Genomic DNA, 27,221 nt, shown 5'->3' on the forward strand with positions numbered 1-27,221 from the left:
AGCACCCACATAAAAAGGCCAAGGAAACCAGGTCTTCAGTGTGTTCTTCCATAAGCTTACAACTAGAGTCTAATTTAAAAATGTAAGCATACAACTAGGCTTTACCAAAGAGTAATGTGTTTATTTCACTTAAATTCTTAAAAATACTTTTTTGGCAGTTATCACATAAAATGTCCTAATGTAAAAAAAAAAAAAAAAAAAACTCATTAAAAAAAAAAAGGAAGCAAAGAAAAGCATGAAAAACAGACCCAAAATGTTAAGATTTTATTTACAAAGCTTCCTTGTTGTACAGAAAGTAAAAATGCTGTTACAATCTCAGTGTAACTGGTAGCCACGAATGGTTCAGACTCACCCGTCACAGCTATCCACGCTACAGCCAAGAGTCTTACACAAAAACCTAACAACGCTTACAATTTTGTTGGGGTGAAGTCCCCAAGCTTGGTGGCGGATTTCCAAGAGGGACTAAATAGAAGAAGGCGGAATGTCACAGGAACTATTCTTTGGCTCTTTGGGTGGGTGGGTATCCTGGGGTTTGTATCACAGCTACCTTTTTTTTTTTTTTAAACAGCTACCAAATCCATGAGCAGTCCAACCAATACTCAACAGTTTTTTTTGCAGGTTAATTGGGGTCTTAATCATCTTCTCCTTCATCATCTGTTTCTCTCTTCCTCTTTTCACCTTTCCCACTTTCTTCTTCCTCTGTACAATAACAAAAATTCACTTTGAGACAGTTTAAATGGCATTCTGCCAGTTATTGTTACTAGAGGCTACAACATACAAGGTTCCAAAGAATTTTTTACGATGACTGGTAGATAACAAAGATGTACACTTCCTCAGATCAACAGGTTACTGCGTAAGAGGTGTTAATTAAAAAGAGGTACAAAGGATACCCACAGAAACAAGGGCAAAATGTATAGCAGCACTTCAGCTCACGCAGCAAAGTTAATCCAGTTTTCTCTATTTTAAATTGCTCCTTCCCCATTTTTATTAAACTTGTTGGTCCATACAATTAGATATGAGCCGTTATTAAAATGCAGGGTAAGGACTTCACAATCAGCTAGCCTGTTTTTGAGCCATGCTCACTTATAAGTGTCCTTGGGCAAGCCACTTAGCCTCTGAAAGTCTGTCTCCTCATTTGTAAAATGGGACAACAGTACTGACTTTATAGGGTTATTTTGAGGATTAAATAACATACACTAAGCACTTAGTGTTGTACATGGTCAAGACTCAAACTGTAGCAAATTTCTTTAGAATACTCTATGTATCAAAGAGACACATCTACACAGTCCTTTTTTTTTTTAAATTAGTAAAAATTCATGACCACTCCAATGGAATTAACTTTATCTGTGTTAAATCATGTTCCAAAAAGCTCCTTGAAGGCAGGAACAAGGTCCCTAATCACTGCTACATCCTGTGCCTGGCAGTGCTGAGTAAAAGTACGGATCAAATAGAAAGCACAGCAAACCACTTGGTACTCTGAAACCTATTTAAGTGTGAAAGTCTGTATCTTCAACATGTATTAAATAAATAGATGTTTCACTAATCTTGGCTGTGATGCGAAAAGGAGTAACACTGACAATGTCAGAAAGGTGCTATTTATATAACCTGTAAAAATTATGACCCAGTTATTACACCTTCTTTATGAACAAATTCCGAACAGAAATCTTATGCCACACTATCACCTAAATGATGGGGTCTAACGTACTTCAGCTGCTAACCAAAAGGTTGGCAGTTCGAATCCACCAGGCGCTCCTTGGAAACTCTATGGGGCAGTTCTACTCTGTCCAATAGGGTCGCTATGAGTCGGAATCGACTCGACGGCACTGGGTACTGGGGAAACATACTTCAAAACGGTGTGGGGCTTAGGCCTGGGCCTACCACTCTCAGATAACAAAACAACCCGCTGCCGTCGAGTTGATTCTGACTCATAGGAACCCTACCACTCTCAGATAGGCACTCTTAATCCCGGAAGCAGCAGGAGGGGCTGCGCCAGCATGGAGGCAGTGATAGGGCTATGCAAGTGTGAAGACCACTGGGGCCAAGGGCCTTTTATCTTCTTCTCTGTGGGTTCAAATTATGAATTAACGGACACATTCACTGAATTTTTAACTGAGAAAAATCAAGTGCATGCTATTAGACCCACCTTCATCTTCATCCTCATCCTCATCTTCTTCATCATCATCAACTTCTCCATCAGGGCCAAATTCTTCTTCCTAAAAAATGGCAAACAGCATCCCATCATCAGATTAATTCTCCCAAGTCGAGAAGTACAAGGAAAAATGTACTTTACAAATAAATGTAATCTGCATTCAGGAGAACTGTATTATTTTTAGCTACTGTGATGGACTGAGATCTATTTTCCTTAACGAACTTAATTAAAAAATGTTTTTCAAAACCCACTTTTCAGAGGTAAGTAATCTATTTGCCGGACACATTTAATTAGCACGCAACCTCACAATGCGATAGATTGCTTGTGTGGCCTTTCCTGCCAACGTTTTCTAACTCCCACTCAAGTGAATGGGCAGGACTACACAGATAGGGTAATTGTGGCCTGCCAAGGGAACTGGTCAGTTTTTCCATTCCACTGGATTTGAGATAAGCCATCCCGGAGATGGGAAAGAGAAGATCCCACAACCAGGCAGAATAGCCAGGAGCTGAGAGTGTATCCTTTGGACCCGGAAGCCCTGTGCTGAGAAGCTCCTGGAACCAGCAGACTGAGAGGGAGTGAGTGAGTGAGCTGTAACACTGAGACAGGGAGAAACAGTGGCAGGAGACCACACAGTGGGCTTGCTGGCCCGTAGACTGAGAAACTGACTGCCTGGGGTACCTCGGGGGACTTAATGGCAGGGCTAAAGAACTTTGTAACACTTGCCTGAGCAGGGCAGAGGCCTAGGGCCAGAGAGAGGTGTGCCTGCAAGCACGGCTAAAAGGAGGCCGTCCCGGTGGAAGCACTGTATCCTGAGTGTTCCTGAGCTTTAACTGTACCCTAATAAACCCCATAATCGTTTGAGTACTGCCTGTGAGTTCTGTGTGGCCATTGCAATGAATTATTGAACCGGGCAGAGAAGCAGAGAGTGCTGCGGGAGGGATGGTTAGTGTCAGAACTGGTAAAGATGGCAGGGTCAGAACTGGTAAAGATGGCAGGAAGAGGAGGCATGTCTGACCGACGCCTCGTAGGAATCAGCCTTGGGCTGATGATCTTGATTCTCCTCCCCGCTCCTGAAGTTAAGAGGTCAGATACCGCCCTCAAGCCATTTTTACAAACTTGTAATAGATAATTCAAAAAATGATCCTAAAATCTTGAGTTTCAAAGGGGGTTTGGACAAAGCTTTCTTTCTGTATTCCTGTTCTTATACAAAGCTTCTTTCAGGAACTTAATGTCATTATACACTATGAGATTATACGAACACTCAGCTTTGTTACTTCTGTACTACAAAACAACATGTGTTTTGATACGTAATTTTCTCTGCTTCATTTCGCAAACCTCCTTGACGGTCAAAAGTAAGTCACTCCTTTCTCCTACCCGCCGAGAGCACTCACTTTCTCCAGAATATTGTATTACTAGGTGTCCCATTAATCAGACTATCTGTTCTTTCAGGGGAGGACCATGTTCTAACTTACCTTTTCATCCCCAATTCTTTGTACACAGAATGGGTGTACATGCATTTACTAAACCAACCAAAACATGGGGAGAACAAGTTCAAACTCAGTAAACGTATCAATACACTTACACACTATCAAAGTAACATTGCCAGTATTTTTGCCCTACTGAATACTCAACTCCTGCTTCCTCCCAAAGTTTAAGGGCCAAAAACTTAACTTGCAGGGCCAAGCACTGTGTCTAGTTAACACTCAGCAGGCACCCCACCTAGTATTTAGTAAAAGGGGGGACGAAGCTAAATTAAAGCAGACTCACATGAGTAATCCTTTCACAAATATATTTCTTCTTAAGCCCTTAAATCTGCACTTGTGTTTTAGTTACAAATAGGAAGCAGGGCAGAAAAGAGTTGCACTGACCTCCCCACTGACTTCGTCTTCATCTTCTTCCCCTTCTACATCCTCGTCTTCATCTTCCTCATCTTCTTCATCAAAATCCTCCTCACCATCCTCATCCTCCTCGTCCTCCTCATCTTCTCCTTCTGAAAACAGTCCAAAAAGGAATTCGATAAGTACTCTTGGTGTTGCATGGGACACATCTCCCAAGGTGTTAAGAGAGCTGTGGGCTGGACCACAGGGCAAATACTGGGCTAAGCTAAAGCCAGGGGAGATCATGAACCGCACTCATTCTCTTTCCATAAAGCCATTGCAGCTAAGCCACTTTGTCCAACAAAGTTCCATGAAATCAGGAGGCCAGGAATCCTGGTCTTTTAAAGACGCATACTACAATACTTACTGATGAAATATTACAGTATCTGGGATTTGCTTCAAAATAATACAGGAAATATGTAAGGGTATATATGCATACAACAAGATCAGCTATGAACCAATATTTTTTAAGCTGGGTGATGGGAGCATGGAAGTTCATTCTATTATTTCTATCTTTGTCTGAAATTTTCCATAGTAAAAAGCTAGGGGGAAAAAAATGTCTGCTCCACCTCTTGAGTAATGGTACCACCAGAGCCAGCTGCCCAAATCAGGAGCCCGGGGGACAACCATTTACAACTCTGTGACCCGGGGGACAGGCAGAATGAGAGGCACCTGCGCCTCACCTGTGTCTCTACTCCATCTTGTGCAGACCTTACTTTTCCTGGGTCCTAGAGCTTGCTGCGCTCTCTCCTGCCTCCAGCTTCTGTGTGCTCTGCCTTTTCTTCTCTGCTTGGCTAACTCCGACTCAACCTTTGAGTCTGTTAAATATCACTTCCTCAGGCAGTCTTCCCAAACCTCTTATCTAGGTTATATGATCTCACAGCATCTAGTGTGTCTCCACTACAGCACTCTGCTCACTTGTAATTATTTGTGATTATTTAACGTTTCTCTTCCTAGCAGACAGTGTGCCTCAAGAGGACAGGAACCATGTCTTTTCTTTCCCCCACCACTATTTTCCATAGTGCCTGGCACATAGGAAATGCCTGACTGATCTTTGCTCTCTAGCACTGCCCTTCACCCTCCAAAGAACTGTCTTTACACATGGCCTTCAACCCGTTAGGGTAAATGTAAAAGGACAGATGGTTTATAGGAATAACTGAGAACCTATGGCAAAGGAAGTGAGTGATGTAAACATTTGGAACAAGGTGAGATGTCCTACTCTCCGCCCATTTTACCACCATATATCCCATCTCTTGTTGCCTTGTTTCACTGTTTTGGGGGGAGGGGAAGTAAACATGCTTCCAGGGTACTACACCATTAATTCCACCCAAGATGTACTTTTTATTTTTAAAGAAAAGAGATCACTTAAAATTATACCTCAAATACAGCAATATCACAAACTTCAGCATCACCAGGAATTCTAGAACAAGTTCTCTTCATGCTGACTGATGTGAAAACCAATCACTCTGCTTCCTCTAAGCCTCTCTGAGGTTAAGAAAACTTTTATCCCAAGAGTGACTCAGAGAAAACAGTATGCAAGAAAACAAGCTAAGCAGGAGAGACATTTTTGGTAGAAAATATAAAAAGACTCTTAAATGTGAGAATCTTAAAGACCTCAAAGATAAATGGAATGTAAAGCACCTTGACCATATATTGAAAATTGCATGTTGTGACCAGAAGATTATTTTCCTTATTAATAAAAGGTGGAATCTAACACATAGTACTTTAAAACAGGGCCTCGAACCAGTTCAAAATTGTTCAGTAATTGCCGACGTAAACAAGGGCTGCCTAACCCACTGCATAGCCACCAAATCTGGTGTCTGTGGTTATTATGACCCAAATAGGAAACAAACAGCTGTGCCCTGCTCAAAGATGGTGGCACACCTCACTGCTTTCGAATGTGTTGCTCTCCACAGTCCTGCCAATCATGTTGCTCTTCCAAAGTCCTGCCACTGTCTTTCCTCCTGAGAGTTTCAGGAGCCGGATGCGGGAGACTGGATTTTGGGCAGAACTGTGGAAAGCAACACACATTCAAAGCATCGCAGTCAGTTGCCATCTTTGAGTGGGGCACCTAGGGTCAAAGTATCACAGGCACAAATTTGGTTGTTGTGCAACTCATATGTCGCCCTTGTTTACGACAGCAATTACTGAAGAAGATAATCATAGCACGGCAGAAAAGATACCAGATTAGGTGACAAATGCTATAAAAGAAGTCCTCTACACACAGGAACCCAACCTAGCTTGTGGGTGCCAGGAGAGTGTTCCTAGAAGTGGTAACAAAGCTGAATTTGTAAGGATAAGCAGGCAGTGACTAAGAAGGGGGAACAGCTAGGAAAAGGAAATGAGACCTGTGATCTCCAGCAGAACTTCGAACCAGCTTGCCCACTTCTTGAAAATTCTTATGTACACCTTATGCGGATACATAAGAATCACCTGGGGGGATCTTGTTTAAGTGTTAATTCTAATTCACTATATCTGGGAGGGAGAAAGCAAATTCTTTGCAGAGTTGAACCAGAATGAACCAGTCTGAAACCCTGATCTCTAGGTCCCAAATACAAGAGACTATTTAATTAACAAGGCATTTTTATTTTGAATCATTGTAAAGCTTCAATGTCCCAGGAGCTTACTAAAATTAAGCGTAAGTTTTATCTCCAAATTTAATGGAATGCCTACACAGCATGAATCTAAGTTATTTTTCTCAACAGCAATAACATTCACTGGCTTTATCAGGACCTTTAAAAAGGCAGAAATCAGGCGCACTGGATGTTAAGCCCACTCACCTTCATCCTCCTCTTCTTCGTCCACACCGTCCACCTCAGCATCTGAGTCAGGGGCTTCCCGGTCCTCTCGGTCATAGCCATCCAGGTAGGTTAGCTGGGGCAGAAGCTTGAAGACACTCTCTCGGTAATCATTCAAGTTGGTAACCTCACAGTTAAACAGATCCAGGCTTTTCAGACATTCCAATTTTTTCTGAAGTAAAGGATCAAAAAAACACAACTCCTAAACCAAAGAGTCATAAGCAAGAAAAACCCATCTTGTGAGAGGTAAAATTCTAGGCTTCATATTCAATTAGCTGCTACCCACTCAGCCTTGTACATAGGAAAACAATTTCCAGTCCCTGCAACCCTTTTAAGCACTAGATTTTAACCAGTCCCTCCCTTCTTACAGCTATCCTCCCAGAGTACTATATCCTTTTTTCAGTAGTCTAAAGATAAATTAATTTTTATCAAAACCACATCTTTTTAGACTATGAGACAAATCAAACTGCTAGCTTAATGTTTGGTTCAAAACTAAGTTTTAATATTTGAATAATCAATGGCCAATGAGAACTTCCTGGGTATCAAGCATGGTCTTCCATCTTCTGGGGCAGTAGTACGTGGAAAAATCCAGGTTTGTTACACAGTCCTCAACCTCAAGATGCTTACAATTCTACCTGGAGATATAAGACGGGAACGCTAGAGGACAGAATATAACATAACGCATACTGTGTGGGGGTGCGCATATTTTCCAGGCAGACAGGAGTCAACCTAGGCTGAAGAAAAGGAAGAGGGACTCAATGGAGCTGGAGCTTAAACTTCAGAAACAGAAACATTACGTTCTTTTCTTCCTGGGGGAAAATACCAAAGATTGATACTTTACCAGGCTTTTCTGTAAAATTCCTCTTATTTTACCATACCTTGAAATTTTGTTGCAATACCTCAGTTGGTCAGAACCAGTTTCATCTATCTAAAACAGTTAAGATCTAAAAATATGGCCCAAGAAAATTTTTCTGAGTAGCCAAAGTGGCTAGCAAAATGTCTATGTATTTTACCTAGATCCTCATTTGTTAGTATTTCAGTGTACTAGTATTTCAATCCTAGGTCTATTAAGAATTTTGATTAAGGGCGAGTTAGGAGATTCGAAGGGTGGAGGTACTATTACAACAGGCAAGTAAGGAGATGGCACCAGAAAGTGACAGCAGACCCTCATAGGTAGGAGTAGAGGGAGCAAACCTATAAAAAGCAAACATAAAATGCGAAGTATTATACAGTCTGTGCCTTTTAATATAGGGCAGTAAGCCCAAAGGGCACACATACACATTAACTTGTAACGACAGTTCTGAAAAGAAAAGGCTTGGTAATTTTTAAGAATGTAAAAGTAAATTTTTTTGATACCTAAAGATTTTGATGCTTTATGGGGAAAGATTAGCTATGTAAAATAACTGATTTTGCTAAACCTATTTGAAAATTTATAAGGACATGGGAAGAAATTCAGACAAAATGAAACCTTGCCTTCAAGACTTAAGTACCTGTATAATTCTGGGGAGTTATGACCTGATTTGAAAATCTGTGCTCTACACTAGGGGTTGGCAAACCATGTCTGCTGGCCAATTCTGGCCTGCCACCTGTTTTTGTAAAATAAATTTTATTGGAACACAGTGGTGCCCGTTTGTTTACTTATTAGCTATGGCTCCCTTTGTGATACAATAGCAAAGTGGAGCAGCTGTGACAGGGGCTGTATGACCCGCAAAGCCTCAAGTATCTACTCTCTGGCCCTTTACAGAAAAGGGTTGCTGACCCTTGCTCTTAAAGAATCTTCATCTTCCTCATCAAGGAGAGGTTCCCACACTTGTTTATTCTCCGTGAGCAGCCCTCAGAGCCAGGCAGGGAACATAATGCAGGGATACAGCAACAGGCAAATGCTGTACCCCTCAAAACACAAATGTACAATGATCCAAGAGTTTGTGGATCAGACAGTGTCTTTATGTTAAGTCAGTTCCGAGTTCTCAAGAAAGCTGTCCCCATGCCTTCTAATCACAGCGAGAGTAGCTTCCCTACTGGGCAGGCCCCGTGCTCCAGAATAAGGCCAGGTATGACTTCTTGCCAAAGGGTAAAAATGCTGAAAAACCACCCCCGACAACTGGCTAGCATATTGGGAATTCCTTTCTCCTCATAAAGGCCGACCGCTAAAGTATAACCAGTAGTAAACTTAGGCACCTTTCCCAAAGAGGTTCAGTCTAAAAATTCTTCACTTAAAGGAGGAATGAACCATTTCCTAGTCAAAATTATTCCCTGGGAATGGATGCACAAAAATGCACACAGCCTCTGATATATGTCTAACATCTAATAGCGCCAAAGGCACTTTCTCCAGTTTTACCGACTATTCCAGTAGACAGGGCATCCAAGGTTCTCTTGTTTCTGAAACTCTATGTATCTATGAGATTTTGGCTACTTCCTGCCAAACGACCCATTGTCAAACAATTGGGACATACCAAACAGTATGCTAGAAAACAAAACGAAATAAACAAAAACAAAAAACCCAAATAACTCTAATATACTCTAAAATTGTTTAAAGTAATAAAATTGTGCTTAGAGGCCCAACAGGCACAAAATGCACTACACACAGATTATTCAGAGGATCCCACTATAATCTGTAATTACTGTTTTTAAAAATTACAACTCTTTCATACCAGAAATTTGACCTGAAACTAACAGGCTAGCCATAATAAACATTAAACATTTTATTAACAATAATTTTGCTTGCCTTCTTAGAATTTAGAAGGGCTTTGGGGGATGGTTTGGATGGCCCAGGTCTCTTAAAAAAGGTGTCCAAGGAAGTTTGAATTGGTGGCTTCTTTGTCTCTCGATTAATGTCCCTGTAGCAAGCAGAGGCATTCACAATCATTGCATTGACTTTAAGAACTGGGCTCAAAGTAGACGGTGTTCAAAATGTAGGCGGTTAATGAGGATGAGGATGGTGTTTTCTCCCACTTAAGAATACTTTCAGAAGCCATAATGGACCCAACATTTCCCCCCTTCACCTTCTCCTACAGTCTTATTTTATTCTAAGTTAGAACTTCAGGAGACCAATCTAGCACTCCCAGGAACTGGAACAGCAAGTACAACAGAATGGTGAGAGCACAGGCTTTTTCCAGACAGCCCTGGGTGTGCAGCACTGTGGCTCTGCCACTGGCTACACCTCAGTGTGTGACTCTGGACAAGGGATCAGCCTCCCCTAAGCCTCAGCTTCCGCATCTGCAAAACGAGGACCGTGCTATTCCTATCCACTTTGTAGAAACGTTTTGGGAGTTACTGATAACATACAGTGTCTGATGCGTAGCAGATCTTCCAAGTGTTAAATGCAAGGATGATTATTTCTTATTCTTCACTGTGTCGTGGGCCTGGGACTTTCACAGCCACCAAAGGGTCCCACATATGACTGGCTAGGTCAGGAGCACCCAAGCCAACAACTCCCACACAATATTTGTTTCTGCTCTGCCTCTGTGTCCCAGGACACTGACAAAGGCTTCTGAATGGAGTATCACAGAGGTCTCAGGCTGCCATGAGAATCAAGCAACAGTCAGTCACCCAGGACGGAAAATACTGCCTAATCCTGTTCTAGAAAAACCCTATGCTCACAGTGACCCACAACTGACAGGCTTATCATTAGCCAATAATTAATAAAGAGCTAGCATAGCCTAACAGGCTGGGACAGTGGTCAACACTCAACTCAGTGCTCCTGTTGGAATCACCAGCTTAGGGCAATGTGGGCATTAAGTAAATTGACAGAAAGAGAACAGATCCCAAAGACAGTAGAAAGAACCATGAACTTGGATTTGAATTCCTACGCTGCCATTTATCCTGTGATCCTTGAGTAATTATTTAAGCTCTCTAAGCTCAGTTTCCTCACCTCTAATGTGAGGAGAGATTCTCATCTCTTCGAGTTATATGTGAATACAATGGGCCAGTTTTAGTGTCCTTGAAGAGTAAAACTCAAATGTCTGTTTAAACACTGGAAATGGGGGTTGGTTTAGAGGAAAAGAATGTAATTAGTAAAGCAAGGGAGTCCGAGTATTGGGATGTACCTATAACCGAAAAAAAAAAAAAAAAAGGCAAACTGTGGAATGAGGACAAGAACAAATAGGCTCCCAACATTTTTGAAAAATATGAGCACCTAAACACAGTCCACTTAATAAAACATGAAAATAAAGGAACTCTGTAAAAGTCGATTAAATTTACATAGGAGCAGAGTCTCAATTATTGATTAGAAGGGAAAAGACCCCACAATTCTGCCAGAAAATCCTCTTTATTAGAAGCTACCATTTAGCTTTTATCATCCCCTGAAGTATCAACAGAGCCTTCTGTGAAAGTGATCCGAGATCCAAACATTTTAATATATTGTGACATCAGCAAAGACAGAAACAGCAAAGGAGGACGCCTTTTTATCCTTTTGGGTTCTGCTCTTCTGGATTCTGAAAGACAGCTCTTATCTTCTGCATAATCCTCTCCTAATTAATGTTTGCAAGTTAAGTCAAACCAAAATACTGATTTTATGTAATCACTAAAGACAGAATGCACAGAAAAGCCATACAAGCTTAATTCCCATCAGCCTTATTAAAATGCCAAATTATAAAATGCCATTATTTAGGGAAATCAGTCGTCTAACAATCTTGAATTCTTAAGATTTCCAGGTGGCAGCCAAACAGCACAGCCTGTAGACTGCTCCAGATTCTGCATTAACCTTGGTCATCAGTTCTGCCTCTGGAAGCTCTCTTCTGGCCACTCAACTTCTACATGGGCTGGACCCACATTAGCACAGCTTCCCAACTTACAAACCACAGTAAGTGTACCACCTTATTTCATTCTCCAAACCCTACACTAAATAAGGAAGGCATGGAGCATCCTTCCTCCTTCATAAATGAGGAAACTGAGGCCCAGCGAAAAGAAGCCAACTTGCCCAAGGTCACACAGTAAGTCCACAATCCAAATGAGACTTAAAATTTAGTTTAGTCCATAGTTTATCCGAATCTATAAGACTGAGGAGGATCCTGGGGGTTTCCATGCAAAACTTTAGGAAAGAGTGACCAGGTAGAGCACAAGGTTATGAATTAGAAGTTCTAAAACTCACTGTCCTTGAATCGTTCGATCTACAATTCAGATATATACCCAATGTAAGGTTTTTACAGTAAAAGTATAGAATAGTTCGGTCAGTCTGGGGAAAATTTAAGAAAAATGCTTAAGGCAATAGTCAAAGTATGAACTGGAAAAGTCAAGGAAAAAAAAAAAAAAAAAAACCCCACTCAAGGAAGCCACCACAACATTAGGCAGGGAGAGCAAAGTTATAGAAATATACTCAACTAGAGAGGCCCTGGTCTTTAAAACCAGACTCTGTGTGTGTGTACATATACAAATAAATTTTTTAAAAATAATATTTCTCCCTTATTATTCCCAACCATTTCCCCTACTATAAAGAAATATGAAAATGAAAATGACCAATAAGTCCTGGTTTCCAAATTTTTAATTACTTACCAAAGGTTCCAAGGTGCTGATATCTTTCAGTTTATTTCCACTTAAGTTTAGATGTGTGAGATTTGGAAGTTTTTCTGCTAACATGTCCAGGCCTCCACAGATTCTATTGTCACTGAGCTCAAGCTGCAAGAGAAAATGCACACAACACACACACACATCATTAAGGTGTTACAAATAGCAAATGCCGTTCTCAGGTAGTGATCGACATGATCAGATGATTCCTATTTCTATTAGGGCATGTGCTCATTTTGATTGACTAAATCCAAGTAAGTTTACAAATCCCAGCAGCCCTGAGGGAGAGGAAGAGGGAACAGGAACAAGGTGAGAAGAGCTATGTTTTCATAACCAGCTGCTAATAATACGTTTGTTCTGGAACTGCCCTCTAACATCAGTGAATACATTTTCTAACCTAAAAGTGAGGCAAAGCAGATGAGAATTCTTTCAGAAGTTGTAATACTCCATACCTGCCAGAAAGGGTAAATGGTCCATGCCTTCTGAGCAGCTTATTCTGTGTGCCAAGTAAAGCTTGCAATGCCCCTAACCTGTTTTGCACTGTGACACATTGTGGGGTTCTACATCTGGAAAGCACCGGGAAACGTTGCTCTGAAGTCTATGGAAGTGGGGAAGACCCCAAAAATGAGCCCTTAAAGAAGCTCTGTGACCACAGGAGGAGTGGGGCAACAGCCTCAAGGGTTGATGAAACCAGCTCCCTGGAGGCCACTTCTTGTGTAAACCTGGCACTAGTCTTTGTAAGAACCTACTCTAATTTCTTAGCTGCAGATCCAGTAGCAGAGGCAACTGGTATGCCAATGAACGAATGAGCCTTCAGCAATGAATATTAGAACCCTTCAGCAATGAATATTAGAATTTTTAAAAGAAATTGAAGCCCAGAAAGCACTGTGGAGAGCATCTAATTCAAGCCCTTCATTTTGCGGATGAGAAAACTTGGGCCACACAGCTGGTTTCAATTCTGTATTTTAAGTGCCAACAACAATAGTAACTGTATCTAACCCTAACACAGTACTCAAGTGCTGCCAGGCACTGCTGGAAGTACTAGAAATAGATTAATTCATCCGATTACACAACAAGCTAAGCAGTAAGCAGAATTACTACCTCCATTTACAGATGAGGAAAATAAACTACAAAGAGGCTACCTACAGCTGTTACAGTGGTGGACCTATGACTGGAAGCCAGGGAGGCTGCCTTCAGAACAATCCATGCCTTCCCCCACTGCACTATGGACCTATAACAGCATGAAAACACACATGATGAAGTCTTTGGTGTGCAATGAAATGCACTACATGATACAGAATAGAGGGACTTTAAAAAATTTAAGTATATATTGAACAAAAGAATTTTGAAAAGTTTGAGTTAACTGCTCAAGTGTTAACATTAAATACCTCAGAGGGAAAAATGTAAAACTTTTCCTTCCAATGGGACATTCCCATTAAATATCTAGTCATGTTCTACATTTAAAAATACAAGTCTATAATCAACAAAGACTTAAATGTTAGATGTAACAGAAATTTTGATAAATCAAAATAAAAACCATCCACAAATGCACACGGTTTTTAAGAGTACCAGAGAGATGGTTAGAGTAAGAGCCTTGTTCTTACAAATCAGAGACCACTTCTCCTGGTTGATTAGAATATTACACGTTCTATCCACATTCTTTTGACAGGAATATCTTAGGGAGAAAGCAATAGCAAGGCAATCCACTAAATGATTTTCTAGCATATTTATTTTGAAATGTAATGTGAAAACTTAGGAAACCAGTGACATTTATACACATTTTTTTCCAGAGCCCATTTCTAGTTAAAAATAGTCTGTGCTCTAGGTTAAGAAGAAAATTAAGTCCCTATTAGCTGTGAGAACATTCCATCTGCCTTTAAGTGTGATTTACAGATCTCTTCAGTCCCACCTCATTAGACTCGTAAGGTAAGAGATTAAAGTTTAAAAATATCAGACGGAATTGATAAAGCCCACGTATACAAGTCACTGGAGCTAACTTTCTAAATAAGTCTGACAGTAGAGAGACCACAGTGATTTAGGAAAATATATCAGGATGCTAGGAAAACAGAACAAAAAACACAGGCATACTTTAACTAGGGACTTCTATCACCAAGTTTGCACAGATGCTGAAAAGTTGTTGCCTTAAATCTATGTGAGCTAATCAGAGCTTCCAATGTCACTGACAACCCATGCAAATATAAAAAAGAATATATTTGAACTTCTAAAGTGGATACTTAGAAAGGAGAAAATTTGCAGGATCACCTGAAACTCATGAGAACTGCCTGAACATTTATTGCCTAAAAAAACAAGGCAAATAAGGGCATTTTAGTTTTTAATTCATGTACTTAACAAAAAAACAAGTCTCTCTCAGAACTGAAGCAAGCTATAGAAATAGCGTACCTTGTCCTTTGCCTAAATTTGATTATAGAAATAAATTTCTTTCTATATGTGCCTTTGTTTATTCAGGTTCCCTAATACAGTAAACATCGAAAACAGTGGAGAATTCTGAAAACCTTACGTAATCAGACACCTTTTCCTATGTAATGGAAAAGGTGCTGGATTAGGAGAAGCAAAAGCCTTTCTGGGTCTGTTGCTGCGTCCATAAAACAACGGGCTGGACTAGATCAATCAGTAAGTTCTAGCTCTGGTATTATGGGGCTCTGTGACAGACAAATGTACAAAGACAAGAAAAATATTTTTCTTAAGTGTTTTATTCTTTTGGAGGTGTAGGGATGTTCAGAAGAGGGTAGACCAGTAAAGCAGTAATGACAGGTCATCAATTAGAATATGGAAATACACTGAATTCTTCCAGTCAGCTATAGCACATTTCAAACTCCACGAGAATTACATGACAGGTTTGAATTATTATTTTTTTTTTTATAACAACTCAGCAAAATAAAATCCCGATTTATTGTTGGGTTTAAATTATTTTAGACTACGAATCTGAAGCATCTTTACTTAAACTCACCCTTAATGAACAGACATAAAACATGAAGAGTGGGAAGCATCTATGGTTCCTGAACCAAGGCATACTAAGAATAAAACCTAGTTAACATTATAACAATACATTTGTAACAATTAACAAATAATAAATTATCCTAAGTAATTTATTCTTCATAACTCTTTGTTGAGCAACCAACATGCATTATTTCCAAACATCACAGCAATTCTGCATGGTAAAGTGGTATCACCAGTATTTATAGGTGAGGAAACTGAGCCTTAGAGAGATTAAATAACCTGCAGAAGATCACCCATCAAGGAAATGACAGAGCTGGAATTCAACCCCAGATCTGCCCAGTTCCAAAGGCCATGTGCATCCTGCTACACTAAGTGCTTCCTTACAGGTAGAATCATACATTTTCCCTTCTTAGGATATTTTGTTTTACTATTAAACAAAAAGCACTTACCTTTTTCAATTTCGGTAGTTTGGGGAGATTTGAAACTGAAATCAAGCCTACATTTATTAAACTGAGGAACTCTAAGTTCACAAATTCGGCTGTTAAACCCTCAATTTTTCCATCATTTGATTTGCAGTTGTCCAGGACAAGTTCTCGAACCTATGAATGAAAAATAAAAAAATAAGAAGAACAAGCTTTCAAAAAAAAGAACGAAACAAACAACAAAACAAAAACTCCCTCCATAAATACCTAGAGCAAAACACTCTAAGCTTCTACTTAGACCCAAATCAGTTATAAATAGATGGAAAACAACAACAACTAAGCCTTCAGAAGCAACATTACTATATGTCTATCTGTCACTAGGCATAAATAAAGACATACTACTTTTCGGAGACAGAAACAGGAATTCTTATCAGATATAAATGAAGAAAGCATATCCCCCTTGATTTCTTTTTCGAAGTCTGTTCCCCAAGGGCAGGCTTTACCTAAATAAGTTTGCAGAGTGAAAATACCCCTTTAATCCACCTAAGGCCCAGGAGATGACCATAGGAAAAGAAGAAAGCTTTACTTTTCCATCAAGATGACTAGATTTGGGCTAAGTTTCTGCACTAACATACTTCCCATCTCTGATTTTAATCTTTACCAAGTTTATCTTGACACTGGGAAGGAAGCAAGATGCAAGAGGTTTTAATTCCAAACCAAGATCAATTTGGGTTACATATTAGAAAGATGTTCCCAGGGAAGAGGATTGCTGGGCATTAGTTTCCTTTTCTCAGGCCATAAAATCTTCTCTGGGGGTCTTGAAAGTTAGAATTCAAATTCAAATCAATCCAAGGTACATATATGAATCTTTTTTCTAAGAGTCAAAAGAATTCTGTGGATTTTGAACACCGATCATTGTAATAGTTTACTGTGCAGACTATGTGCATATCTACCATGGAAATCCCTTACTGCAGTTCTTGCTCTGTGACTGACTTAAAACTTTTTAACATGCTTTGACCTACTTATAAAACAAAAACCAAAACCATTGCCCTCAAGTTGATTCCGACTCATAGCGACCCTACAGGACAAAGCAGAACTGCCCCATGGAGTTTCCAAGGAGTGCCAGGTGGATTCAAACTGCCGACCTTTTGGTCAGCAGGCATAGCACTTAACCACTACGCCAACAGGGTTCCCTTGACCTACTTACAGTGATGCAAATTAAAGTTTTAACTGTCCCACAAAGGCAGTCTAGCAGTGAAATCTACATGCATTAATCAAGCATGCATCTGGAAGGGAGGTGCTGAGAGTTCTGAAAAGAAGGCCCTAGTAACAATGCTTTCAATCTCCACATAAAATCCAATCTTACTGGGATCACCCACCTATTTGGCCTGGGGGATTTACTGGAACTATTTAACAGGGAATTTGGAAATATGGTATACTAAATGACACCAACATGCCAAAAACTATGTGAGGGGGAATTAAGAGGGCCATATTGCCTCTTAGGGCATTTCTGCCTCCCAGCTCACTAAGTAATCACCTCTTAGACATTTCTCTCAACTGGTAAAATTCCACTTTAGCCAGTGCGATAGATCATTAAAAACTACCAAAACTACCATACAGCATTCAAACGTGGATTATAACATGTTTGCTGAACCAAGCAGTAGCAACTGGAATCAAGAAGAAACTGGGAGAAAAACAAAAACAAAAAAAAGGGTTACGTTGGTTCAAATGTGCAGGTTTAGTTGTTGGGTATGGAAGAGGATGGGGAGAGGCTGAAGTTCTGGTTTGGAGAACCTGGGAACCATTTACCTAGATAGGACTAAGAAAAGGCAGCTTTGAGGGGGAATGCAGTGAATATACGAGGGACACCAAGTTTAAGGTTCCCACGGGACGTCCAGGTAGAAGAATCCACAGGCAGCTGGACATGTGGGCCAGAGCTTAGGGAAGGTCTGGGTTACAGTTATTATGTATCTGGGCGTCTTTTAGTCAGAGGTAGTTGTGGAAGCATGAATTTCCCAAGAAGAGAACCAAGGATGGAACCCTGAGGATCCTACAAAGAAGACATAAGAAATAAAAAATGCCTATTAAAAATGAAATATTCTATTCTTGTTGGCAGTGGGATAGCTCCTCCTGTGGAGAAGGTAAGAAGGCTATGATAGGTACAGATGTAAATGAGTTTGTAAGTGGCAGAGCAAAAGATCAGAGATAGTTTTAGTTTTCTGCATGAGTAGGAGGCAACAAAATATACTGTAATAAGTAGGGCAGGAGTTCTATGGCTAGGCTGAGAAGGCACCATGACTTTTCCAGCAAGGCCGAGGATGTAAAGAGATGTCACCCCTGGAACAGAGCTTGAGGGCACAGTGTGAGGATGAGTACCCGGAATAAACACAGAGAGAGCTGAGTGGGAATTATGCATAAAGCAGAGACCATGAGAGGGTCTCATTTAGGGCTCTGGCCAAGGATGGCAGGTCTGGAGAGCCTGCTGTCAGTAGCCTTCCAGCCTTTCCAGAGTCCTGAACAGGACCTTGGTGAAAACGTGTTCTGCTCTCAGGCATTGTTTCAGCAACAGAGAAGGAGTATATGAGGAAACTGAGCACCTCTTCCCTCCTGCGCCCCACCCCCCTTCTGAGCATGAATAGATTCAGACTGCCATCTCCCTCTGGAACACAGAGTTTGGAGCAATAGGTAAGGCCAGGTCCATATAATTCCACAATCTCCCCATCTACTTCCAACCTAATCAAGGAGAAAAGTCCCTAGTTTCTTCCTGTGCCCAAAATTCTCCTAGAGCTGCTGGTATCTAAGGAAGGAAGATTGGGCATGCACTTTTGTATTTGTGTCTACAACTTAGGAAGCTATCTGATCCATACACAATTAGCTGGACTTCTACTCTAGAACAGATGGTTTAATTTGGGGGCCAAGTTTACTCATCCTGCTTCATTCACCAAATTGAACGTGCTTTTTCTCCAACATGAATTTAAGGTAAACAAAAAGAAAAAACGAAAATTCACACTACTTTCTATTAAACTCTAGTTTTTGTTTTCTATAGTCTCCAAGGAATGTTATTGCTTTCTACTTTCTCACTGAAAAACTTGAACTATATTGTTGCCAATTCATAACATTGTTTCTATGGGAAAACACATTTCAAGTTTCAAATAACCAATTCCTAAAAACCTATAAGGCCCTCTTTAAGGAATGGTCACTCAGAAAATTCTAGGTCAAGGAGACAACTTTGGGCATTTGAGCTAGAAGCCACAGAAAACATGGAAGTGATTGCTTTCCTCTCATCCTCTCCCAACTCCAAGGCTACTCTGAAAAAAGACTGATCGTACCAAACTCATTGGGTGATCTTCCTCAATTTTAACAGTTGTTTTCGCCACAGGGGCAGGGAGTATGAAAGACTTAGAAATAACTTTATCAATTCTTTTCATTAGAATGAAACCTTCTGATAAGACTATACACCAGAATGTCTGGATGGTAGAAAATGGTAAGAGTGTGATTTTCACTTTCTTCTTTTTGCTTACCCACATCTACTAGTTTTTTTTTTTCAGTGAAGATGCTATTACTTACAGAAAAAAAATAATAAATTGCTTCTATATAACCAATTATAATACACAATTGAGCTCAAAATTACACCACAGCAGAGACAACAAACATCAAAAGTTGAAAAAAATCTAAATTTTCTTCAGTAAGCAAAGATTAAGGAAAAACTCGATTTCTAATATGAAATGTCTCAGTCCAGCATACAGCACACACCAGTGTTCCACAGAGGCACAGACTGTGAACCACAGGAAAGAACTGCTTGGCTTTCTAAAGAAAAAACAAAACAAAACTCAAAAGTCAGTATCAAGCCTAGCTCTCTCCAGAGGAATGACTGAATGAGGTGCTCATAACAAAGACAGGGGTATGTTTGGTACAATGGAAGGACGAGAACCTCACATTAAAAAAAAAAAAAGTATTCTTTTCCAAACTGGAACTATAACTAAATTCACTTTATATCTTACTATTGCAAATCAGTCTCTTCTCACACCCCACTGACAATACCAATTTCTATGATGTACATAATATGTTGTAGCACTATTATCTGATCTTAGTGAAGTAACTGACAATACAAACATTTAGTATGAAGCAATTCCTATCCTCGCCTATACAATGCTTTGAAACTGTACTAATGACTTAAAAAATGCCATCTTCGGCCATTTTCTTTATTATAAGAACATATCTCTCATAGAGCTGCTTTAGATCTGGAAAAACACGGAATTACATATTTCTTTTTCAGAAAAGAGCCCCTCATAGGGAAAATACAGAGCTCTGGTAGCAGAGTGGTTAAGGACTCAGCTGGTAACCAAGAGGTCAGCCGTTTGAACCCACCAGCTGCTCTGGAGGAAAGATGTGGCAGCCTTGGAAGCCTACAGTTCTACACTGTCCTACAGGGTTGCAACGAATCGGCTTGACGGCACTGTTTTTTTTTTTTGGGATTTGGTAGGGAAAATAAACCTTATCTATGTTTATAAGTGGGAAACCCTGGTGGCACAGTGGTTAAGCACTACGGCTGCTAACCAAAGGGTCAGCAGTTCGAATCTGCCAAGCGCTCCTTGGAAACTCTATGGGGCAGTTCTACCCTGTCCTATAGGGTCGCTGTGAGTCGGAATCAACTTGAAGGCACTGGGTTTGGTTTGTTTTTTGGTATGTTTATAATACACCCGTTGCCGTCAAGTTGATTCCAACTCGTGGCAACCCCGTGTGTGTCAGAGTAGAACTGTATTCTCCATACCGTTTCAACAGTTGATCTTTCGGAAGCAGGTTCCCAAGCCTTTCTTCCGAGGCGCCTCAGGGTGGACTTGAGCCTAGCTCTTAGTAACTGCCTGCGCCACACTCAAAAACTCCTTATAAGGAATAGGGGTATAGTGATAGGTGAACTGAAACTATTAACTTGACCCTCATGTTTATAAGAGATACTCTGGCCAGAGAACCCAAGTGTTACCTGGGTCGTCTTCAACCGCTCACTTTTGATCTCACCTAACATTAAAACCATTAAGGTTAACCTTGGGACACAGTTATGTATTTAAGGGCATCCTGCCCATATTATAAGAGTATATTCAATGGAAAAAATGTTCTTCCTATTTCCCCAAATGACAAGAGTCTGTGGGATCCCAGAGGCCAAGTCTGCTCTCTACCACCGAACCTGACTTAGGCCAGTTGTCTAAGTATTCAGAAAACCTACACTTTAACAATTTCAATGGGAGTGAATCTACTAAGGTTAGAGGTTCTCAGCATGTACCTGCAGGAACAGATATTCCCTTTATGGGAGTCCATGAGGTCAAAATTATTTTCAGTGTTACATCATTATTTTTGTCTTTTTCACTCTCATTCACTTACATGTACAGTGGAGCTTTCCAGAGGCTACATGATGTCATCACTCCAAGGGCTTAACAAAATGTGCATGTACATTCTTGTGTTTCAAAAATTAATTTAAAATACGGTAAATACCAATACATACTACTCACAAAAAGAAAAGTTCTTTAGGGTCCTCAATAGGCTTTAAAAATGGAAAGGGGTCTTGATAACCAGAAAGTTAAGAAAATTCTTTACCTAGATGACAATTTAACATCAGGTTGTGAAGACCACTCCCCCACACGCACACAATATACATAAGGACCCATGTGACTAGCTGAGTTTGATTTTAAAGGAGTCATCTTGGAGCTGTTCATTTACTTCAAGGGTGATGTCTTTGTACAAAATACTTTTTAACTTATCTTTTAAATTTTCCCTCAAAACCTACAGCATTTTTTCTACAGAGTCTTTAGTTTTAGGTCAAGTCTTACCTCTTTCCAACTGAGCACTTAACTCCCATTGGTCTCAGTCTCCCTGTCAAGAGCCCCTAAGAGAGCCTTCCTCAATCCCTACAATCTTAGCTAGGCTCCATGACACTTTCCAAGGCCACTCCTACTTGCCTTTGTGCAATAGGCACCAGAGCAGCACAAGCAACCCCATGGGGTTCTCAAGCTTCAGGAGAGGAGGGGCTGCTGTATGCTCACACTGCTTTCCCAGGACCTGGCATACTGTTTGTACTCAAATATTTATTTAATAAACTAGCATAGTCTCTAGGCCAGTGCTGTCCAATACAGAAGCCACTAGCTACATGTAGCTTTGACACACTTGAAATGTGCCTAGTGTGTCTAACAAACAGAATTTTAAATTTTAATTAATTTAAATAGCCACGGAGGTTTGGCCTCTCTGGGAAAGGGGTAAGGCCTCAGTACATTAACTGAAAAATTAACACCTACACACACATATATTTTTTCAAGTAATATTTTAGTTACATATTTTATGTATTAAAAAATACCAGCTACTGGAACACCAGGCCAGCTGTACTTTCCAGAGAGCAACACTATTCCACTATGTTAACAGTAATTTACTTTGAACACAAAACTAAAAAAATCTAAATTCCAGATTTAAAAGCACTCTGAAAAAAGGGCGGTTTAAATCCAGAGCGGGGGTGGGGGTGGGTCAAAACCACGTGTGTACGCGCTCCAGCATACTTAAGTGAATTTCGGCTAAATTTAATTATTTCACATTCTATTTGCAACTACACGGCAATAATGCAAAGGTCTGAAATTACCCCTCAAGGTGAGAACACTTCTCAAGTTCTACCATCTGAAGATCCTTAACCATTCGATATACCAAGCACATGGTGAACACAAAATGTCTGACGGAGGGACAGAAGGTGCCAACGCCGGTCAAAGCTCAAACTTAAACCCCGGGAAGCCAATCGAGACGCGCTCACTCTCACGTCTTCCAGGAAGGAGTGGGGCCGCCCCGAACCTCCTTTGGGGTGACCTCAGAACTAGGTAGCAAGGATAAAAAAACCTCGTGCGCACCAGGTGAACCCTGGTTGACCGAGTGCCCTGAGTTAGCAACTTGTTAACCACAGCTACAGGACTGCATGAAACGACTGGGGCGAGATGCGATGACCTCTGGGGGTTTCCCCTCGCCCAGGGAAAGCCACTCACCCGAGAAGGCGGTCTGGCAGGGGCCTGGAAACAAGGCCCCGCACCCGCCTGTCGGGCGCTCGGGGCGGCGGCGGGAAGCCGCGCTAATTCAGGGGGAGGGCCCGGGTGGAGATGAAAGAGACGATTCTTAAAGGCCTGCCCCGAGCACATGCAGCCAGGGCACTGGCCGAGTGTCGGCCGCAGGCGCCCACAGGCCCAATGGCGCGCTGCCAGTCACGCCAGGCCGCACTCGAGCACCTGTGCGAGCCGAGGAGCTCGGCCCCCCGAGCCTAGCTGAGGCCCGCCCGGACCACCGGCGCGCTAGGCCGGGGGGCAGAGGCGGCCGCCTGGCGTTGCCCTTTTAAGAAGGGGGAGGGGGAACGGCAGCTCGCCCCACAGGCGATGAGTCGGCGGCGGCCGCGGCGTGCGGCTCCCGTCAGCGCAAGCAAAGCCCGGGCGGCGCGGGCAGGGAAGAAACCGCCGCCCGGGACTGGAGCGGCGGCCGGCAGACGTCGCCGAAGGCTGGCGGGCAAGGCCGGTGGGCCGGGCTCGCAGGCCGGCTCACCCGGCGGAGGGAGACGGGCGCCCGCCAACATGGCGCTGTGTCTCCTTGTGGCGCGCCCCGGCTGGCGCGAGAAACCGCCGCCCGCCCACACCGAGGGGCCAGCCTCCCGGGGCAGGGGCCCCCAGGCTCCGCCGCGGCGTGGGGGAGGGCGAAGCCACCGCGCCCCGCTGCCAAACGGCTGGCCGGGCCGAGCGGGTGCCACCCGGGGAGGCTGGGAGTAGACGAGGTCCGGGGAACGAAAGGGGAGCGAAAGAGAGAAAAGGGGAAGAAAGTTTTATTTTTAGGCTTGAAAAATGGCGGGAATCGCGTCCTTTTTTCAAACTTGGCTCCGGAAGGGGCGGCGGTTGCGCCACCTCCGCCGCCCCGGCCCGCCCCTCCCCCGCACCCTCGCGCCAGGCCGCGCCCGCCCATGCCCCCGGGTGCCCGCGGGGGCTTCTCGCCTCCCTCGAAGGGAAAAAGCCCCCTCCTCATCCCGCTACCCCTGCCCTTGGCCCGGCCCGCGCCAACCGCGAGCCCCGGCCGGCGGAGCCCCCGCCCTGTTCGCGCCCCTTCCCATGCCGCCCGGGGCGCGCGGAGGCCGGCCTGGTCCGCAGAGGGCCCGGCCCGGCCGCGCGGCTCCTCGGCGGGCCCGGTCGCGCATCCCGGGAGCCTGCAAACATGGCTCCCAGCGTTACACAACCCCCGCCTCCCTCCCTCGCCGCCGGCCACACGCACACGCTCCCTCCGGCAAAGGACCTCGGCGGGCGAGAAGCTCAAAGTTTGCTTCCCCCAACCCCACAGCCTTCCCCAGGCGGCCGCGGGGGCCCGCGGGCGCCAAAGAGTTAATACCCGCGCGCTGGCTCCCCCCTTCGCGCCCGCCCGCCCGCCCGCCTTCCCCGCCCGAGCCCGCGAGCTGCGCCCTTCCCCGCGCCGGGGCTGGCGAACCCACGGCCCCAGCCCCGCAGGTGGCCACCATTACATGCAAGTCATCGGGGGAGAGGGCGCCCGAAGGGGCTCTGCTTACAGCCGCAGGGGTTCGGTTCCTCAGCTCCAGGTGGATCCTTCTCTCCATGTTTCCCTCTGCCCCCCTCTTCAAACTTAACTTTCCGCGGCGGGGGCGGAGGGGGGAGAGGCGTCCAGGCCTGCGCGACGAAGGCCGTCGGAAGGGGTCTGCTGGCGGCAGAGGCCGGCGACGCGGTCCTGGGCGGCGTGCGGCGTGCGGGCGGGCGAGCGGAGCCCCCGGAGCCAAGTTACTCACGGGAGCGGAGAGAAACCATGGAGGGAAAAGGGGGCAGGAGCGCAGCGCTGGCCTCACTACCGCCGCCCCCGGCCGCGGCCCCGCACTGCGCTTAAACCGGCGACGCGGCGCAGGCGGATGCTCGGCTCCTCTCGGCCCCGCGTGGCGCCGCTCGGCTCGGCTGCCGCGGCTGCACCAAGGACGGGGCGGGGAGACGCGCGGCGGGAGGGGCGGAGGTTGGGGAAAAAGGCGCAGCCCGGGGGACTGGAGCGATTTCCTCCCTCCCTCCCTCCCTCGGCTTGCACGTGGGGCGGCTGATGTAAGACCTGCCTTCGGGGCTTCCCCACCCGCAGCGGGACTGAGACCCCCGGGCCGCACCTCGCAGCGCTGGGGAGGCGGGTCTCCGACCAGCGCCTGGACGTGTGCTGGCGGGGGCTGTGGAGGCCTTATGGTCCGCGGAGGCTCGCCCAAGCCAGCCCGACGCCCGCTGAGGCGAGAGGTGTGGACAGCCCGGACAGGGGCTTTCGGGTTCCCCTCCGCTCCCCGAGACAGACTGGGGCCAGCAGTCCAAACCCCGCTATCTCGTTGGCGGGTGCTGTCGGAGGTGCTGCTGAGGACTCCCGTCGAGGCGGAATCGCGGCTGGCCCGAGCTGTTCCGCGTGGCACCGGGCGGAGTCGGCCGGCTGGGGACACGGCGGCCCCGACCGCTGGGCTGAGCCCTTGAGGAGCCTCGCGTCCCCGGGTTCGGGAGAATCCCCTCGGTTTTGTAACATTTAAATACAAGCTAGCGGTGGGAGTGATTAGCATTTTTAATGGCACCTCAGAGTTTTCCCGAAGACATATGTCATTTATTCTAGGGGACCCCTTAGGTGTGTAAATTCTTGATGGTCTCAGTTTCGGGGAAGCTTGGCAGGCAGCCTTTGTAATGGTCTGGCTCACAGGGACTTAGGGGTTAGAGCACCAGGTCGGGGTGTGGATGGTTTGCAGACCACCGAGGGGTAACATACTCAGTGTAAAATAAGTAAATGTGTCACGTAAGATACCTTGTTACTTCTAGTATAGACAAGAGGCACTAAAGAACCATTTTTAAGAGAAAAACTTAAAATTGTGTGTGTTAACCTAGGGTTTTCCAGAAGTTGAAAAAAAAAATCACTCTTTTTATCTAAGTTAATTTAGTGGCAAACAGACCAAACTTAATTTTACATATATATATGTCAGTTTTTAACACAGTAAACGATTAAAATTTCAAAGCAAAAGAAAGTTTTAGAAGGATTACTGGAAAAGGTCAAAACTACCTACTGTGTTGTTTCCTGAATTCTGTCATAGTTTTTAAAATGTTAGCCTGTCTGTGACAGGGAACATGGAGAGGGAGTTGGTCCTCAGGATCTCTCATAGAGGTCTGTAGATAATGAGGTTGTGAACCATAGGGCCGTGCAATGAATTCTTTTATGAAAAACTGACAAATAACTCTATGAGCTAAAGCAATTATTGAGTACCTGTTTTGGAGGGATGTATTCTTGTAATGTGCAGACAACTCTGTGAAGCAGACTGTATTTTAATCATTTTACAGATGAAGAACTGAGGCTTGGAAACCTTAAGCTGCACAGCAAATGAGAGACAGGGCTAGAGTTTCAACCCAGATGGCTCTGACTCCAGAGCCTGCCATCTTTTCTGCCACACTGTCAGTCTAGTTGGAGTGAAGTCACAGCATAGGGGGGCTGCTTTGATATGGTAGGTTGGGAACAGTTGTAGAGGGCCTTTGATACCAGACAGCATGCAGGCTGCATCTTGCAGGTAGAGAGGAGATGTTGAAGAAGACTTGAATGGTGGAAGCCATGTGCTGGAAAGCTTAGTAACCTGGTGGCTCATGGGGCCAAATCTCAAGACCCTGTCCACTCTTTATGATTCACTCTAGAGTATGAAGAACGTTTTCCCCTTGGTACATAGCTCACAGGATGAATGTGTGTTTTATAAGATTAAGCTACAAAGTAATTAATAAACATAGCCACAATGTGCAGCAAATAAAAAGAGAGCCAAAGAGTCAAAGGAGGAGAGACTACAGACATGGTACTGTCCTTCTTAGGCAGCCGGTGCTGGCGTGCACCTCTGTGAACAAAGAGCATGTGTTCCAGTGACATGCTTCTTTGTCAGGGGCTTCACTGCCAGAGGCATAAATAACACAGGCAGAACAGGGTGTGTCTCCCTGCCCTGCCAACATCTCCTACTGGGCTGTCAGTCCACAGGCCTGAAGGGGCTGTTGTCACAGTGCCCTAGTTTTGAATATTGTTGTACTTACCGTCATTCTGTGTATGCATCTGTGCCTGAGAAAGAGAGTATATAATGGTATCTAATCTGCAATTGTTACCATGTCCACATGGTATGAATTTGAACAAGGGCTGGAAGAGAATAAGGAAAAGTGAAAACAGCTTCGTTTGTTAGAAAGTCTGAACTGTAGGGAAGTCTCTTTTTACTTCATTAATAATAATATTTGCCCAGTAAGTAATAAAAATATTAAATAATGCCAGATTTTAGCCCCTCCTTGAGTCTTACAGTTGTGTTAGAATGTATGTGTATATTTCAATAAGCTGTAAAAAGCCTGAGAACACTGTGAGATAGTTTGAAACTCCCTGGACCTGCTACTCACCCCACTCCCTCAGCAAACCAAAATCAAGCCGGTTGCTGTCAAGTCAATTCCGACTCATAGCAACCCTATAGGACAAAGTAGAGTGCTCCATACGGTTTCCA

At 43.7% G+C, this 27,221-nt stretch overlaps 1 protein-coding gene across 1 annotated transcript; it reads right to left on the minus strand.

Moving 5' to 3' along the window:
- Nucleotides 1–249: 249 nt before the first annotated feature.
- Nucleotides 250–24,480, minus strand: ANP32B (acidic nuclear phosphoprotein 32 family member B). The gene is made up of 7 exons (XM_064291691.1): nt 24,264–24,480; nt 15,734–15,883; nt 12,315–12,437; nt 6,807–6,996; nt 4,018–4,139; nt 2,144–2,213; nt 250–699 (listed from the first exon to the last, which is right to left on the minus strand). Exons 1-7 carry the CDS (start codon nt 24,309–24,311, stop codon nt 632–634), a joined length of 771 nt encoding a protein of 256 aa, XP_064147761.1. The 5' UTR covers nt 24,312–24,480; the 3' UTR covers nt 250–631.
- Nucleotides 24,481–27,221: the final 2,741 nt, after the last annotated feature.

This window comes from Loxodonta africana, chromosome 9, assembly GCF_030014295.1.
Source record: "Loxodonta africana isolate mLoxAfr1 chromosome 9, mLoxAfr1.hap2, whole genome shotgun sequence".
NCBI classification, from domain to species: Eukaryota; Metazoa; Chordata; class Mammalia; order Proboscidea; family Elephantidae; genus Loxodonta; species Loxodonta africana.